At 31.5% G+C, this 17404-nt stretch overlaps 2 protein-coding genes across 10 annotated transcripts; both read right to left on the bottom strand.

Moving 5' to 3' along the window:
* Positions 1–4782: 4782 nt before the first annotated feature.
* Positions 4783–8477, bottom strand: LOC100782116 (general transcription factor 3C polypeptide 6). Of its 8 annotated transcripts, none has more exons than XM_006594723.4 (6): positions 7527–8477; positions 7332–7427; positions 6747–6867; positions 6295–6345; positions 5883–5934; positions 4783–5210 (listed from the first exon to the last, which is right to left on the bottom strand). In XM_006594723.4, the coding sequence occupies exons 3-6, from the start codon at positions 6861–6863 to the stop codon at positions 5023–5025; spliced, it is 408 nt and encodes a 135-aa protein (XP_006594786.1). In that variant the 5' UTR covers positions 6864–6867; positions 7332–7427; positions 7527–8477; the 3' UTR covers positions 4783–5022. The 8 variants fall into 8 exon arrangements, with proteins under 8 accessions (XP_006594786.1, XP_006594789.1, XP_006594787.1 ...); XM_006594726.4 differs by having other exon boundaries at positions 4783–5207; XM_006594724.4 differs by having other exon boundaries at positions 7577–8477.
* Positions 8478–9046: 569 nt separating this feature from the next.
* On the bottom strand, positions 9047–16802 carry LOC100781571 (plant intracellular Ras-group-related LRR protein 6). 2 transcript variants are annotated; one of them, XM_003543202.5, is made up of 21 exons: positions 16484–16802; positions 16308–16371; positions 16015–16151; positions 15827–15913; positions 15629–15704; positions 14737–14811; positions 14548–14617; positions 14358–14435; positions 14201–14261; positions 13993–14071; positions 13614–13704; positions 13236–13296; positions 13088–13155; positions 12930–12997; positions 12656–12793; positions 12052–12156; positions 11246–11370; positions 11020–11116; positions 10315–10389; positions 9760–9815; positions 9047–9322 (listed from the first exon to the last, which is right to left on the bottom strand). In XM_003543202.5, the coding sequence occupies exons 1-21, from the start codon at positions 16546–16548 to the stop codon at positions 9247–9249; spliced, it is 1752 nt and encodes a 583-aa protein (XP_003543250.1). In that variant the 5' UTR covers positions 16549–16802; the 3' UTR covers positions 9047–9246. The 2 variants fall into 2 exon arrangements, with proteins under 2 accessions (XP_003543250.1, XP_014621415.1); XM_014765929.3 differs by having other exon boundaries at positions 10315–10362.
* Between the last annotated feature and the right edge of the window lie 602 nt (positions 16803–17404).

Raw genomic sequence — 17404 nt, 5'->3', positions numbered from 1 at the left:
TTACCTGTTTATAGTCACCTCTCTAATTCTGACAAGGGAGAGAATGTTTTTATCATATTAATTTATAGTATTATTGTGTATTAATTAACTACAAAACTTGTAAAATAGTAAAAGATATTTGATTAAAAAACAATTAATGAAAAAAATAATTTAAGCAGAGTCTTATAAGAAGGAAGTGAAATTTTTTTTATATATAGACAGGATGTATTACAAAAATAAAGAATATGTTTAAAATTAATAAAAAAATACATTTAAAATTTAGTTTACTAAGTATCCACTAATGAACCTGGCTTTTGGGTGATGAGAGAGTATGATAGGATATGTTCTTATTCAGCAAAAAAAATAAAATTGATAGGATATGATCATGAACACTTTCTTTTGCGCAAATAAAGCAAAAAGATCCCTGTATGGTGCATTCCATGTAAGATACTAAACTATGAATTAAAAAAAGGTTTTATTGAAAAAGTATAAATTAAAATGTTTATATTTATAATTTTAGAATCAACTTAGTTAATAGAATTTGCTTCTAAGATACTTTATAAATATTATATATGATATTTATTTAGGCAGATAATTTATTATTAGATAATAGTTTTAAAAAATTATACTGTGTATTTAATTTTTTATATATAATAAAGCATTCTCTATACTTTTTTAATTTGTGACTTTTTTTTTTCAAACGTCTAATGATATAGTACTGGTCATAAGCAAATTAAATACTTACATTTAAATCCACATAGTAACATCAATTGGCAAGTGATTACTATTTGATTATTGTAAAATTAAAATTTTAACTTGTAACATGAATACATGATCCTCCCCCAACCACCCGCACGTTAAACTAATTAAAAAAAAATGACATTTCTCAAACAAGATCACATGCATTTGATTAGTAATATGAACAACTACGAAGCTTCCGTAAAGGTTAAGAAATTATAAATGGAGAATAAATTGAAAATATAACTTTAGATCTTTGTATATGACCATAATCAAATTATTTATATTCATTCCAATTGTGGTTAGTTACACTTGAAATAGACCGTGATCTCAAGTGGATTTTATCTTCAATATTTGAATTTTTGAGTTTTTTTTTACTGATGGATTTTTGAGTTTGTATCCTAAAATAGCCAACTATAGTTAGAGAAGTTTTTTTTTTTTTTAACTAATAACTATATTTGGAAGATTAGAGTTAAATTGAGACATTTTTTGGTTCGATTAAAAAATAAGGACATTATTTATCTATTAAATTAAAATAGACAAATTGTAGTATTAGCGAATCATATACACTTATTACACAACTTTAAATATAAGTATTTTTTATTAAACAAAAAAAAACACTAAATTTTCATTTCTTTTCTCTTACATCTCAATGTCACTCTATTTTTTCTTATCACTTTTGTTTTTCTATTATATGCATTACTAGTACTTTCTTTTTCTCTTCTATCTTTCTATTCACCTATTTTGAGGTGGATAAATATCGGTACTCAAAAATAAATATTAGTATTTTTAAATGCACTTTAATTACCAGTGGTTAACTATAAATATAATTAGATGGCCAATTTCATTTGGATAGATAATAATAAGATCACAGATTCAGTAAATGATATAAGGAGAATGTTAGATTTATACATATCTATATTCATAAAACTAAACCATTGTGCTGAAAGTAGGTAGAACTACTCTAATGCTTGCAAAAGCTATTATTCCTTAAATTTCATGTGCAAAACAAACATATCAAATCAGTGCTTGTGTTAGATTGCTAGCCCCTGTGAATTTTTCTTGTGAATTGAAAATTAAAATTGCCATCTTTCAAAGGTCAACACCAGATATTGGGGTTGAACAGAACCTCAAATCCGGCTATTTTAAAAAATCTTTGCAGGAAAAGATAAACAAATCAAAGGATAGAAGATCAGAAAGTCATAAGCAACGTTTTGATGAATCAAACAATTTAATCATATGCATCAAAAAATAATTTAATCATAATTCAATGACAAATTCGAATGTGTTACGCATTTAATGTTTGGTTTGATTTTTAAAGCTTAAATTGCAAATTCAAACTTCAACTATTTTTCAATACCGACAAAGCCTGATCTGATACTGTCAGTAATAGTTGGGTCCTTAAGGAGTGAACTCTACGTATAGAAATATTTTGAGTGCAAAAAAATAAAATATTATTAGCCTATTCTTCTCCACTTTTATATTTTAATAATAGGTCTTTCAGAAATTCAAGTTAAATACATAATACTCATACATCGGTGCTACAAAAATGTTTTATAGGAATTCTATGAGTTTAATAAGAAAATTTAAAAAATAATGCAATTTAAAAGTCATATAATAACGTCATAAAGTAAATAGAAAATACTTTTGCATTATTATTATATATTTGTGTGAACCTACCAAAAACATTATATGTTTATGTGAAATTTTAAAATTTAATCTCTACAATGTAAACACTCTATTTCAAAAACCAACATCTAATAAATTTTAAAAGGAATTATATAATTAAAACAATAGATATAAAATATTTATCATAAATTAAAATACTATTTTTTTAATCAACAAGAAAAGTATCGAATACAGTCATCCATCCTCAATGTAATTTTCAAAATAATATTGGAAATGTTATTTTTTATAAGCTATTTGAAATATCATTCAAATTTGAAAATGGAGTTGTTGACATTAAAGGGTACAAAATAATAGAAGAAAGTCACAAAAAATAGTGAACACAAAGTCGTTAAAGGAAAAAAGAAAAGAAAAGAAACAGAGTCACATGCCCCATCTGCATGATATATAATGCTTAAATGTGACAATTATATAGGGGCATCACTCTTTTTCTAATACCACAGTTCAAAGCCACAAATTGTCCATATGCTACCAGCTAGATAGTCAATGCTACCTAACATCTTGATTCAAATTTGAATATAAGTATAGAACTATAGATGCCTTATTAATCAAAAAAGGAAGTATAGATGCCTTAGCAAGTAAGGATATTTAGTACAGGACACACAAGGCATGGAGGGGGCATTTGCCAATCACAATCTAAATTCGAATTTCAAACCTTCCAGTCTTCCAATTGAATAATATTAAATACGAATTTAATTTTTATTTTCAATGTGAACGTATAGAAATATACTAGGTTAATTTCATCCTTCAGCAAACCTTGGTTACCTCTATCAATATAGTGTAATATAGTCAATAGATACCTACCTTCTATAAGCATATGATTAAACTTCGATCTACAAATCTTTTAGCGTATTTGAAAATTCGTTGAAAATAGAAGAATCATATTTGAAATATGAAAGCTATATAACTATTAGCTTTTGAAAACTACATTTGAAATATAGAACCAAACAAGATATTAGTGTATGAAAATACATGTTGAGATAGGTTATTTCTTTAAATGAATTTTGATACCTTAAGAGGTTAATTAGTCTTTTTCATTTTAAATTGTATAAACAGGACAACCACCTATATCTATATTTTTATTCAAAAATTCCTAATTTAGTAATATTTTCATTATCATTACTCTTAAATATTTTTATTCTAACTCAATTTGTTGATATCAGAGTAAATTATTATAAATTTCTTTTCACACTGGCTTCAATTCTTACTAATAAATTTTTGTCTTAATCACAATGCATTTAAAAGCAAGCAAAATGCTAACAATTCACTTACCCTAGGCAAATATTATATGAATAATTTAATGATAACGCAGTTTACGCGTTTTTGTAATTAAATTTTCTCTATGAATAAAGTCATACATCACCAAAAAGACGGTAAGGGAATAAATTCGTCACATGGCTACACCTAGTCTTCTAGACTACTTGACTTGGGTGGCATTTCTGGTAGATATGACAAGAAAATTCATACCCGTGGGTACCTGTCCGAATCTGTCTCGACTTTGACGGGTAATATTTGAATTGACCGGGTATGGGTTCGGGTTCGGATTTCCCCGATAATCAAAAGTCAAGTACGAGTACGGATATGAGATTACTAGACCCGTCTCGAACTCGAACTCGCCCCGCCACTTAAAATCTTTAGAATTTTTACATAATTTAATTAAAAGGCATATAATTTTTATTACTAGTTAATTTTATTTTAGAATTTTTACATAATTTAATATTATTTTCTTAACTATTTATGTAGACACACGCGTTATAATAAATTTATGGATATATAAGTAGTTAAAAATAAATGTTTAACAATCAATTTATTTTTTTCTAAAATCAAATTTTTAATATTTTTTTACAAAAAAAAATATTTTTCTAAATGGAGACAATAAACTCAAACCTGTCGGGTATCAGGTACAGATATGGGGTACACATATGGGGATATGTTGAGGAGTGGGGATAAGGGATTGGGGAGACAATATCCGTACCCAACCCGTCCCATTGCCATGTCTACATGTCTACTTTCTGGCCTTTGTAATCTGTACAAACCCGTGACAAAAATCCAACCCTCCTTCAAAATCTTAAGAATGATTTTGAGACCACGTTACAAACAGAAGATATTGGGAATGATTTTGCAATTTCATTACAAATAGATTATAGATATTTTAATCATATCCAGATCTTTTATTCTTTTTCAAATTTTGGTAATAACATTGGTCCCCTAAATTATAATTGGAGGTTCATCGGGCAAACTTATCCACTAAAAACAAGTACAATTTAACCTTTGTCGGCTGGTTTCATAGGCTAGTTTAGTTTGCTTAGCATGTAAGGCATGATTTTTGGCAGGCACTTGGCAAATACTTAATACGATTGGCAAGTTGGAACTTTCATATATTCTAAAATATAATACTATATTGAATGCCACGTATTAGTTAAAAATGAAGGGGGATATACAGAAAAAGGCTCTCTGTACCTTAAACGTATACCTACCAAAGAACAATGTAAGCTATATTGAAAAAGGCTCTCTGTACATATCTAAAAGAAAATCTAAGGGAATAAGTCATTGTTCACCAAGGTACACACAAATACACCCAAATTGACATCAATTCCCAGGATCTCATAAGCTTTAAATTCATTTGGCCTCCTTAGCTGTGACGTTCTGAATTTCAGAATCAGGTGATAGTTTAAACTTGAGAACCTTGTGAAGCTGACACACAGGTTTCACTTGCGTTGTTGGAGCTTGACTTGAATCAATTAGTCTTGTTCCGGAGAAAATGTTCACTTCAGATGGTCCAGTCTCTTCATGAACCACAGCGGCTTCTGCACAAAGGGGTGCTTTATCAAACAACTTATTTTAAGCAGTTCATGTAAGTGGGAAGGAAATGAAATTAAAAGTAGTTCCAAAAACGCATATCTTCCATATAACATGAATATCTTAACAATTTGAAAGGCATCATTATTGAGTGATTAAAGGTTAGCTATGGCAATTGGCAGCTAGGAAAAAACAAAGATTAGAGGATATTCCTCATTGGCTAAATCTTCTACAAGTTTATTTTAGAGTCTGTTTGAGACTCTTAACAGCATCATGAATGGAGAAGCAGCAATTCCAACTTTCATATAGACCACAGTTAAGTGAACTATTACAGGTATACTAATGGGTGCTACTAAACATGCCAACAGATAAAGAAGCTGCGAGAAATTAACTTTACCGGGATAAATATAGATAACAACATTTAGTAAAAAAAAAAATCAAGATTCTTCTATCTCAATGAAGACAGGAATATAGACATTGTAAATCTGTTACTTGGAGGAAATGCAGAAGAATCAGCTTTGGCAATCAGTTATCTCTTACAATGACACAAGCATAAAAGCATTGACTCTTCAACATTTAACAACAAAAAAGGTCGGAGTATCCTGACAAGTGAGACATAATTCTTGTTTCCAAGACCTACTTTCTTTAATCAGACTTATTCTGTATTAACTGTAACTCACCTTGTTCTGTAAAAGCAATGCATGTGCCAATTGTCTCCTCATATTCTCCAATCTGTAGACCACAACAAAGCATAACAATCCTCATATGATCATCATGTGTTCAGAGAAGACGGGGGGAGAGGGAGGCAACTTGAATTGCCATCTATAATTAAAATTATCAAACGAAAAAATAACCATAATTGATAGAAGCAACTTTAACCTGTTTGAACATCTAGCTGAAATACAAAATTAAAATTATCTGCCTAATCCAAGATATAGCATTGAAAAAACATAAATCTAAACAAATGAATAAAATTCATAAAATATATAGCTTCAACAGATTCACATGAGAGCACAAAAATATCATTTAACCCCAAAAATTTCCACTAATAAAAATCATAAAAGCACATGGAATGTTACAGTAGGCAATTACCAGCTTGAATTTGTCATCAATGATCAGTACTGGGTTTAATGTATCAAGGCCCTATCATTAACAATAAATAATATAAGAATACTTTACTAAGGTAGGATAAAATAAGTCAATAAAAAGGTAACTTATGGATGAAGAATTGTCAGAATCAGAACAATGCTGGTGACGGAAAAGGAAAAAGAAAAGAGAGAACCCAATAGTGACATTAGAAGTTGAAGTGCTTGTCTAGCATTTATAGTATGATTAACGGAATGAAAAAAGTTCACCATTTCTAAATACACAGTTAAATCAGTCCAGAAGTCAAAACAGAATATAGAAAGCTTAGCAGTGTAAGCAGTATGGTAATAGCACATGAATCAAGATAAATAATCATTCTTATCAAAGAAGAAGAAGAATAATGGTCTGGTGTTGAAACTTTACATAGTTGATGAATTTGATAGGGTTGGGGAACTTACAGTAAGAACATACTTTGCATTTGGTGGAATGTCAATTAGGTCAGAAACACCATCCAAGTTAAGCAAAACATATTCATCTTGATCCTCATGATCGTGTGAAGCTGCATTTGCCTCCATATTCCTGCGCATACATCACAATTAAAAACTGACACCGTAGAAAATCTGAAATCAAGGAAGAATGATAGTTTATGCCCATGATTTTTTCTCTCAAATAATAATAAAGAAAATATTCCACAATGAAAGGGATATTCCAATACCATAAAAAAAAAAGTTGTTTTCTAGTTAAAACAACATAAAAAACTTGCTCTATCATTATTATTATTATCCTCATTGTCAGTCTCTTCTGGTATAAGTGGCATTGTTTCATTTAAATCATCATCAATGTGTTCATTAACAGTTTCAGATTCCATTCTGTAAATATAATTCAGAATTTATATTAGAATTCAAAACTAAGTTACATGCTTACATTACACTTATTGCTACCACTCACAACACAACCAGAATTACCAAATCACTCTACTGTCACCACACAATCACACAACCAATCACTACCACCAAACAGTGAGACCATTGTGATGAAGTTACCTGTTAAATGCCCAAGCCTCAGCTACCAAATTCTTTTAATGACAACACCAAAAGCTCCAAAAATAGAGCTCAACAACCGTTCAGTCACAATAACACCTAGGCAAAGAAAAAAAATTAAAACAACAAAATCATAAAACTTAAAATTGAATAAACAGGCAGAAAATTATCATTCAAAATGCAAACACAAGAACATACACTTAGTGGAATTCCAGGGCAGAAAATCAAAATAGAGATGGGCTTCTAACCCCTTTCTCCCTAGCTTTTCGAGCATGCAGAAACAGAGATGGGAGAGAGATGATTACAATGGATGTATGAAGGAAGACTGAGGGTGGCGGTGTTCGACTTCGTGAGTTCGAGAATTGGCAAAAATTTGAGTGGGCCGTGTAGTGGGCTGGCTTCTCTTTACTAGGTTATTTTTTTAAAGGCTGTTACTATTGGGCCCTACAAACCAGGGAAAAGACCATCTTACCCCTTTGTTCTCCCTCCCTCTTCCCCTTCCCTGGGCCCAAGAAATCAGTGTCGCCCATGTCCTTCGCTCCAGACTCCAGATCTGCGTGCGCGACCCCTTTCTTCTCGAATAACGTCACGCGTCGCCGCCTTGGACCAGCCACCACCGCGCCGCCGTCACACCATCATTGCACCTCCATCTGTGTGCGCGAATCAATCTTTGAGGCTTCCTGCGCGCGCGCGACTTCTCCGTTGCGCGGTGGTGTTGTGGCGCATAGATCTGTTGGTGTGAGTGTTGCTTGGATCGCGCGATGATGTTGTTGGTACGGTGGTGATGGCGCCGCGATGATGTTGTTGGTATGGTGGTGCTGATGGTTGAGGTCTGAGGATGTGAAGCGCAGAGGAAGAAGAAGAGGAAGCAAACCGAAACTAACGGAAATAACAAAGTACGATTCCATTGATTCGGTTCTACACTTGTTTTTTTTTTTACACTCCCTTTAGAAAATAATAAAAACACACTTTTGCTGGAAAATAGAATTGTGTTTTCATTTTCATAAAAATAGTATTTTTGAAAAAAAAATTTAATTCTTTCACAGGACAAAGAGCAATGGGAGAACTATTTTCAAATGGATTCAAGTTGACCAGCCAACTCACCCATGATGGAAAATATATTCTTCGTTATCATAAATATATACGAAAATATTTGAAATTTATTTTTATAAAATTTTTAATATGATTTCCATCTTCATCCTCGTAAAATAAAAAAGATGATACTTTTTATGAAACAAGATTTAGACATCTAAACTTATGTACATTTTTTTATATCAATTATATGAATAATAATATAAAAAATATTATATTTACATCAATTATATACATAAATAATATAAAAAAATTATAATCATATATTTAGATTTACCTGAATCTTAATTACTTTACAACAAATATTATAAAGTAATAAGATAAATTCATTAAATTCATTCTCTCTTGTAAGGAGGAGAAAAAAACTAGTATACATAATCAAGTACATGTAATTAAGCGGAGAAAGTGAGCTTACGAATCCCAATAATTTTAAAGATGATTTTAGAAAAATAATACAAATTATTAATAAAATTAATGTTAAAAACTAAATTAATTATTTTTTTAAGTGAGAGAATTAGTTAAAAAAAATCTTATATCAAGGAGCAAAGCTAGTAGTAGTATATAAATCAATAATAGATATGTATTCTACATACAAAACGAGGGGAAATCAATTCAAGCCATGCAAATTAGTTTGTAATGTTAAATATTCAAACCGTCAAAATTGTTACATGAAATAGCACACAAAAGCAGAGGTACCACGGGAAAATAATTGAACAAAATAAAGAGCAAACACAGAATGTGACACCTGAAAAAAAAATTGGACACTTTAAATATTGCTGTTCATGTCAAGCACAACACTTTCAAAGGAGGGAAAAAACTAAAAACACTATTGCTCTGGCAATTTGTCCTTCAAATATTGCAGAACAGCTTTAGTTCCTTTATCCAACACAGTTCTTCGAATGCTGAAACAAGTAAAGAAACGTTATCAGTTAGTTATTCTGTTTCTGCTTTGTTAGGAACTTAAGCTGCATAGCATTTTACTTTTTGTAGGAGTCCTGTTGGTAAAGTAAAATCTTAGCGAATACTAAGGGTAATTACCTTACCCTTTGCAGTTTAACACTTCTTCAATTTACTAAGTCTAAAACTCTAGTTAAATTAAGCGAAGCTGACAATATTTAACATTTTTCACTCAAATTTAAAAAATTCAGGAAGATTTAATGACACAAAATTTAGAGTAAGTTGAGAAAGTGCTAAACTATATGGGTATAACTACGTAATTTAACTCTAATACTAAACATGTGAACACCATTAATACTTATAAAATCCAGATTATTGTTGTCAAAAACTAGTTCTCCATTTTGAGAAAGCACAAGGAAAGGTCGGGGCAGGGGGAAGTTACCTTCTGAGAGGATTCCCATCAAGTCTCAGTGCCTGTAGGCTTGGTTCCAGCAAACCCTGATCAAATAAATTTCTTAAAATAAATGCAATGAATGGAAGTTATAGCACAAATGCAGATGATAAAAGTGACCGTGTGGAGACTGAGACATTAAATTCAATCAAATTTTCCTTGTTGATTTTTTTGCATGCCCAACATGGAGACCCATAGCACCCCATATTTACTTTTTTCTCAAAATACATTTGTATGAGAACTGGTCACAATAAAGAAATGACATCACTCCTATATTTTAAATTAGAATCCACTCTCACGTGTACTCTACTTTAAAGAATGACATGTCATTTCCATTTTCTAACTTTTTTTCCCCTTAATTTTAAACTTGAATATTTTGAACTAACTACGCACATTTTTTTATAATGTTACTGTTAATTCTTTCTCCTTAATCTATACTGTTTGGATTCTACTCAAATAATTACTTATACATATCTGTTGGGACTTGCTAGTTAGGTCAACAAAATGAACACCCGCTCTCCTCTTGAGAGAGGGACTGTTTCTCACCAGCTCGGGCGGAAGGACTGCAATGTTGTTATTAGATAGGTCAAGTTCCTGGAGAGAAGTGAGAGCTTTTAGCCCCTGAAAAGAAGTTCATAGGTAAACAAATGAAAAATAAATAAAAAGAAAATTTTTAGCATTTATTAAATAGTTCGTAGTGTAAGTGTCTATTTCTATTAGACAAGACAAGTTTTAGGAGCTGAGTTTGCAAGTGTGTCTGCATCTATATGACTCAACCTTTAGAGGCCAAATTATACATGTAAGTAAGCTGCTCTCTGATCACTAATAATTTACTGGAGTATGATAAGGAACTCAACGGAGGGAAAGATTGAACTATAACATTTCTCTTCAGTCATCAGTCTATAGTAGACAAAAATCCAATTTTATGAACTTGCTACTGTTAAACTACATTATCTATAATAGAAAATAAGAACAGCATTTTCACATGAAAAATACCCAAGAAAATGGCAAGCAGTTTTTCAAGGTTGAGAGGAAAATAAGTGGACACTAAAAAGTTACTTTCAAGCCATTATAAACTTCTATATGATCAGAATTCAAGAGGCATACATACAAATTGCTGGACCATAAGCTACAGTCATTATCTTAACAATATCAATTCAAGGATATTACCATAACTTTTGACGGTATATAAATAAACAAGCAGTTACACATGCTTAATCCCTGTTTTCAACCCAAAGAAATAAATGTTACCACTGGAATTGATTGAAGGGAATTCTGACTCAAGTCAAGGATCCGTAGCTGATGCAGCCCCACTATATCTGATGGGACTTCACTGAGCCTCATTCTCCTGTTAGTGTTGTGATGTGAAAGTTAAGCAAAAGCTCCCAAGAAGATAAAGGAGAATATGAAAGTTAAATCTCTGTGTATGTGTGTGAAGTTGTCTTCTTACACTTGCCATAGATTTCAGGTAACCAACCTTAGGTAAAGCTCTTGCAGGTATGGCAAACTAGAAAATGCAGGACCATCTAGTAATGAAGCTGCATTACCACTTAGATCCAGGATCTGAAGCTTAGGCACCATTTCAAAGCCATCTGAAGGTATCTATTGTTCAAATGACAGATATGGTCAGTCATATCATACATCTCGTTTGAATTTATAGCAGAGAATATAAGCATGTGAACTCAGAAATTTCATATTACAGTTAGGATTTCTGCCACTATCACCTCCGATAAATACTGAGGAAAAATAATATCCAGAAATGTTTCATTACATGGCAGCAGAGTACATCCCTATTATTAAAAAAATCTAACCACAAGAAATTTTGAGAAGTTCAAAAAACTAACCATTTTGGACATTGATTACCTTTTCATTTTCTCTGCTTTTTTTTTTTTTTTTGGTTTTTGGGGGGGATGGTGGCAGATGTGAGTTGAGATTCACTGCCTTGTAGAAGAGTTATTTATGTTATTGGAAATTAAATAGTACTGTTGTTTAGTAAAAATAAAAAGAAAGACTTCAACTTGTCAATGATACAACCATGAAGGAATTAAAACATACATTGCCCTTTTTATTTATGTTAAGATAACTTTATAAATCATTCCAAAAGCAATGACCACCAATGAAAGAGAAAAACAATTATTTATATGAATTTTACAACTGCAAAAACCATATTAACTATTCATAAAGTATTATGCCCTGCAACAGTTCTGTATACATTTTGATACCATTATTCTTTTTATAAGAAAAATAACAGAGAGAAGCTCTCAAATCTTTATTAGTCTTTACCTGTCTGAGGGGATTGTTATCCAGCTTCAAACATGAAAGGCTCGAAAGTGATTTAAGAATTGAACCTGGCCAATCTTTAATTTGATTCTTAGATAAAATCAATGTCTGGAAAGAGCAAAATATACAATTAATTAATAGAGCATTTTCAAATCAGCAGCAAGTCAATTTATGACCAGAATATCTGAGTAATTTTCCCAATCCTCAAACATCAATCAATTAACAAATTTTCATTAAATCTGGAAACATATAACCATTAATAGATCCTTTGAGCATGAATTTTCATGAAATAATCACTCACTCAACAGAAAGAAAAGGGTTTACCTTATAAGAAACAAGCACAAAAAATGGCATAATTACAAAGAAAAAAAATGTAAATAATAATATTATAGTACTTATTTAGTACACAGAAAAATATGAATCAACACAAGAAAATGGTTGAAAAAAATTACAATCCTTGTACTTATGACTCCTAATATAATGACAATGTCACTCGTTCCTTCTCAGTCAACAAAGACAACGATAATGTCCATTTGTACCAGGCGATAATGGTTGCTAACTTATTACAGCTTCTTACAGGAAATAAAACCAGAAGATAAGGTTTAACCTGGAGGGAAACACAAGAAGAAAGCTCAACAGGCAACTCCTGGATGGAGTTTCTGGATAGATTAAGTTTTATGACCTCCCCTGATTCCCATACTTCTGATGGGACAGCACTCAACCCCAGCTCTTCCATCGAAAGTTCCTGGACACAATTATAAATAAAACCTTTGAATGTCTACCAAAAAAAATTAATAAAACCTTTAACATAGGTATATGAATTCATTTGTTAGTTTATAATGTGATCACACATCTCAGAACAATATAATAAGATGCAACACCTTTGAAGAGATAGACAATCGGGTAGCCATTGTGATCACCTCTTTTGTTGTGGTTACTGCTTCAGAATCTGCAGAAGGATTTTAAAATATTATATTTAACATCAGTAACAGAGTCAAATTTAAGTTATATGCATAATGCATCTAACATTGTAAGATACCTTCATCTTCAGAAAGTCTGCTTCGGAGAAATTTCAGTAATGCTGGTGTAGGTCCAGATACTAACGAGCTGGGCGAAAATATATCAGTGAGAAAAAAACATACAAATATAAACGCTGAGCTAAGAAAGGACCATACAATTTCCTGTACCTTCGAAGAGTTCTCATAGGATTTCCACTAAGCAAAAGTTTCCTCAATGTAGTCATCTTGCCTAAACAAGAAACAAAAGGTAGAGATTCAATGTCAGTGAAGAGAATTGTCTACATTGAGAAGAATAATAAATCATGCCCAGATCCAGCACCTGAAATTATTGTTTATTTAGAACTCTTTATCACAGGGAATGCTGAACTGTTTTTACAATTTTATCACTTGAAATCAGTATCAAGAGTTGAGGTAAAAAAGTTATATGCCTTTATATTTTCTTTACAAACTTGTATACCATTCTCATTAGTTACATACAATTGCTTTTTTTTTTCCAAAAACAAAGAAAATTATACTTATCGTTATACCAAAACTTGCTGACCTTACCCATTTCAGGGGGTAACCCACTCAATGAATTATTAGAAAGATCCAAGACTAAAAGACTCAATTTGCATGCCTCTACTGGATAGTCCTTCAGCTGTTAATACATAAAATCAATAGGCAATTGAATTGATAATCAACTATTGAGGGAGAAGAGAAGAAGGCATCAGAAGAAGAAAATTGCAATATACTTATTATTGCCAACAGAATTATACAAACAAGAGCTCTTTCCAGACATATAATTTCAGTCTTTATTTTGTGTGTATCTCAATTAGCATGATTTGGAAAAATAATCAGGTTTTTTGTTAGCTTCTAAAGAGTAGAGAGAGCTTTAAAAATAGATTGTGTCCCCTAAAATAGTGTTTCTAAGCACACTATTACCTACCTGGTTAGAGTGAAGATCTAAAGTCCCAAGGCGAGAAAGGGCCCCTATTTCCACCGGTAATGTAGAAATATTGTTATTCCTAAATTCAGAGGAAAAAAAACAAGCACAATATCTATCAGAAGTGCAGATGTTTTACGTGGAAAGAAAAAACAATACATTATGCTTTTAATAATATGAAGACTTGCATCGGGATAGGTTAGAATTTGACCCCAAATAAAGCTCTGTAAGTGAATGACAACCGATGATTGATGAAGGGATTGCTGATATTCCTACAAAAATAGACACATACCATTTCTAAGTCAGAATGAAAAATGGAGAAACCAAAAAGACCAAAGAAAAAGTAGACCCTTGTTTAAAGAACTCACTGTTTTGATGAAGGTCAAGACGGATTAGACGTGAAAGACCTCCAATGCTGGTTGGAATCCCATTCAGCAAATTTTTTGCTGCAGCAAGGGTAACAATGGAAACAAGTTTACCAAATTAAAGGATTTACAGATAGGAATTATATAGTTAATTGATATTATACATGTGACCTTAGAGAACAAAGGACCTTACATGAATTGAATTCAGTAAGCATGGTCCATGATGAAATGAGATTTTCAGACATCACTGTTAGCCTGTTTCCCTGGCAAAGACAAAAAGATAATGTAGTGAGAACACTGGTTAATAAAACCATAATTTTTTTAAGGTTTAAGGAGATGTTTGCTGTCAATTAATATACTAAGTTTTGCTACTAATTACTACCTCCATATCTAGCTTAGACAATTTGGAACAATTTGCTAAATCTTCTGGCAAGTTTGTAATAAGATTGTTTGATCCCTGCAAAAAGAGTATCATAAACCTCATTTCATCAAATACCATGTACATATGAATAAAGAGTTACAGACCAACAAATATCAGTGCCAGTGACAGGAATTGAACAAATCCTTTTGAAACAAGGAAATAATTTAGCCAACAAATTGTGGTACATCACTGTTTTTATCACAAGGGAAACTCCTTCCTTAATCATGCATTCTAAAGAAAATTTACTCCATTATTTAAAATGCAGTTTTAACTTTGGATACTGATCTTAGCAGTATCTCAATTTTATAAATCAGTATGTGCATTCTAACATAGAACAAAGTGGGCCCATAAAGAAGCATGGTCACTTCAAAGAAGTAGTTGAGTCCCATTCTTTTCTCTTCTATATTTTACACTTATATTCCAATACAAATGAGAATATCACAATAATTACAGTAGTTATACTTATAGCATTTTATTATGCCTACAATGAATTATGCTCACTTTTAAACATTGATTCTCCCTTTCGATTTAAGGCTTGTGTTTGATGCTAATGTTATACTAATTTTGTATTTTCATGTTATAGATGTTTCATGTGCCATAATTCTTGAAATTTGTCAGAGCATATCAATGTTCCATGCTGTATCTAATATCTATACTTTCTAATGGGCTACCACAACCAAATTCCATTTATAGTCATCAAAATAAATTTGATAGCATTTCAAGGTTTAATTCATAATAATCACAAGCACAATTTGAACAAACCACTTTTGTCAGATAAGCAGCATAAGCCAATCACTCAACTAACATCTACACCAATAAGTTTCAGGCTTTCAGCAAGACAAGGCTATATTACCTTTAAGTCCGACAATTCTAAGCATCTGCCAAGCGAGCTAGGAAGTTCCGTGAGCCGATTATTTGAACAATCAAGCCTAAACAAATAAATTTAAAAGCCAAGTGGTTCGCAAGGCACACATGTAAACAGAGTAAGTACAAAAAGGAAAGTAAACTTTCTCATATCAGCCTATTAAAAACAACACAGAATTCAGCTTACTTCACAAGTGACACAGCCGATCCAATCTCTTCTGGTATCTTAACTATCGAATTGAACGAAACATCCAACATCTTCAACTGAGGCAGCCTGTGAACCCGAAACAATCAACAATGAAAATCAAGCATAAAATTTTCAAACTGAAAACCATACAGTTAAACAATCAAAACTCAAACGTTACAAAAACTCACTCTCCAATAGCAGCTGGAAGCTGAGAAAGAGAGTTGTGGCTAAGATTCAACACAGAAAGAAAAGGCAAATTCCTCAGATCTTCCTTCAACGATGCAATGCTATTGTGAGCCAGAATAAGCTTCTGAAGCTCCGCAGCCTGTAAATTCCATTTCAAATTTCATTCCATTTTCCTAATAAAAAGTTATTCAATGCTATTGTGAGCTAGAATAAGCTTCACAGCCCGTAAATTCCACTCCATTTCATTCCATTTTCCTAAACGACATATTTCAGCTTAATTTGAAAGGAACAGTACCTCCCACCACTTGTCGTCGCCGCCGAGCCCCTCCAGATTCCGGTAAACCTCGTCGGGAATTTCTCTGCAAATCGAAAGAAAAACGAAAATAATGCGCAAATGAATGGAAACAAAAGGAAGAAGAAAACGACGTCGTAGAAACAAATGGAACAGTGGAGAGAGTTGGTATGGCTTACGTGAGGGAGCGATTGGAGAGGTTGAGAGAACCAGAGGCTCTCGCCGCTTTCAGGATTCGATCCATGGCACCGTGCGAAGATCAGATCCAGAGGTGAGGAAGATGGAGTTAAAAATTTCAAATGATTTTCAAAAGGATAGTAATATTTCTTTTCTAGGAATCATAACTTCACACACAAGTGTGTTTATAGCATCAATGAACATGATAGTGTGTAAGTGTGCTGCCTTTTGTGGATTTGGTGCAATTTCAATTCAGTTTGGTGCTCACTGTTCAACCATAGCTATAAATAATGTTAAGGGTGAGTTTGGTCGAGTCGAAGAGAGGAGAATGAAAAACAATCGAAAACAAATATTTAAATTAAATTAGAGAGAAAAATATGTGGAATTTACATTATATTTTGAAAATTTACTCATAAATAATAATTTCTTCCATTCGATCAAAATAAGGCTAAAGGTAAGGCCTATATATTTCATTCAGTCTTAAGTAAAAAATATATATTTTATATTTATTAAAAAAATTAGTTAATTTTATTACGTGTGATTTAATTAAAAATAAATATCTTTTAAAATTGATTTTTATTAGAATTTGATATCAAACATAAAAAATTATTATTATTAAATAAAAATTATTTTAAACATAGTCTCATTAAATAAAACATAAATAATTAAAATTTGTTTATATTTTAAAAAAAAATCTGTTACTTATATATTAAATACAGGAAGTAATAATTTTTAGTCCCTTATAATATCATTTTAAAGGTGAGTTGAAATTATTATTTATTCATTTTGATTGTGAAACATGATTGCAAACCTAGAAAATAGAACTTATAGAACCTAAAAAATTGTATTAAAAGTGAACGAACAATAAAAAATTATAATATCTAAGGAGATTCTCTTTTGATAGCTCATTAGACTCTCCCTTC

Source organism: Glycine max, chromosome 13 (genome assembly GCF_000004515.6).
Source record: "Glycine max cultivar Williams 82 chromosome 13, Glycine_max_v4.0, whole genome shotgun sequence".
Lineage (NCBI taxonomy): Eukaryota > Viridiplantae > Streptophyta > Magnoliopsida > Fabales > Fabaceae > Glycine > Glycine max.
Note: the sequence above shows the minus strand (reverse complement) of the source record. Positions and strands in the feature narration are given on the sequence as shown.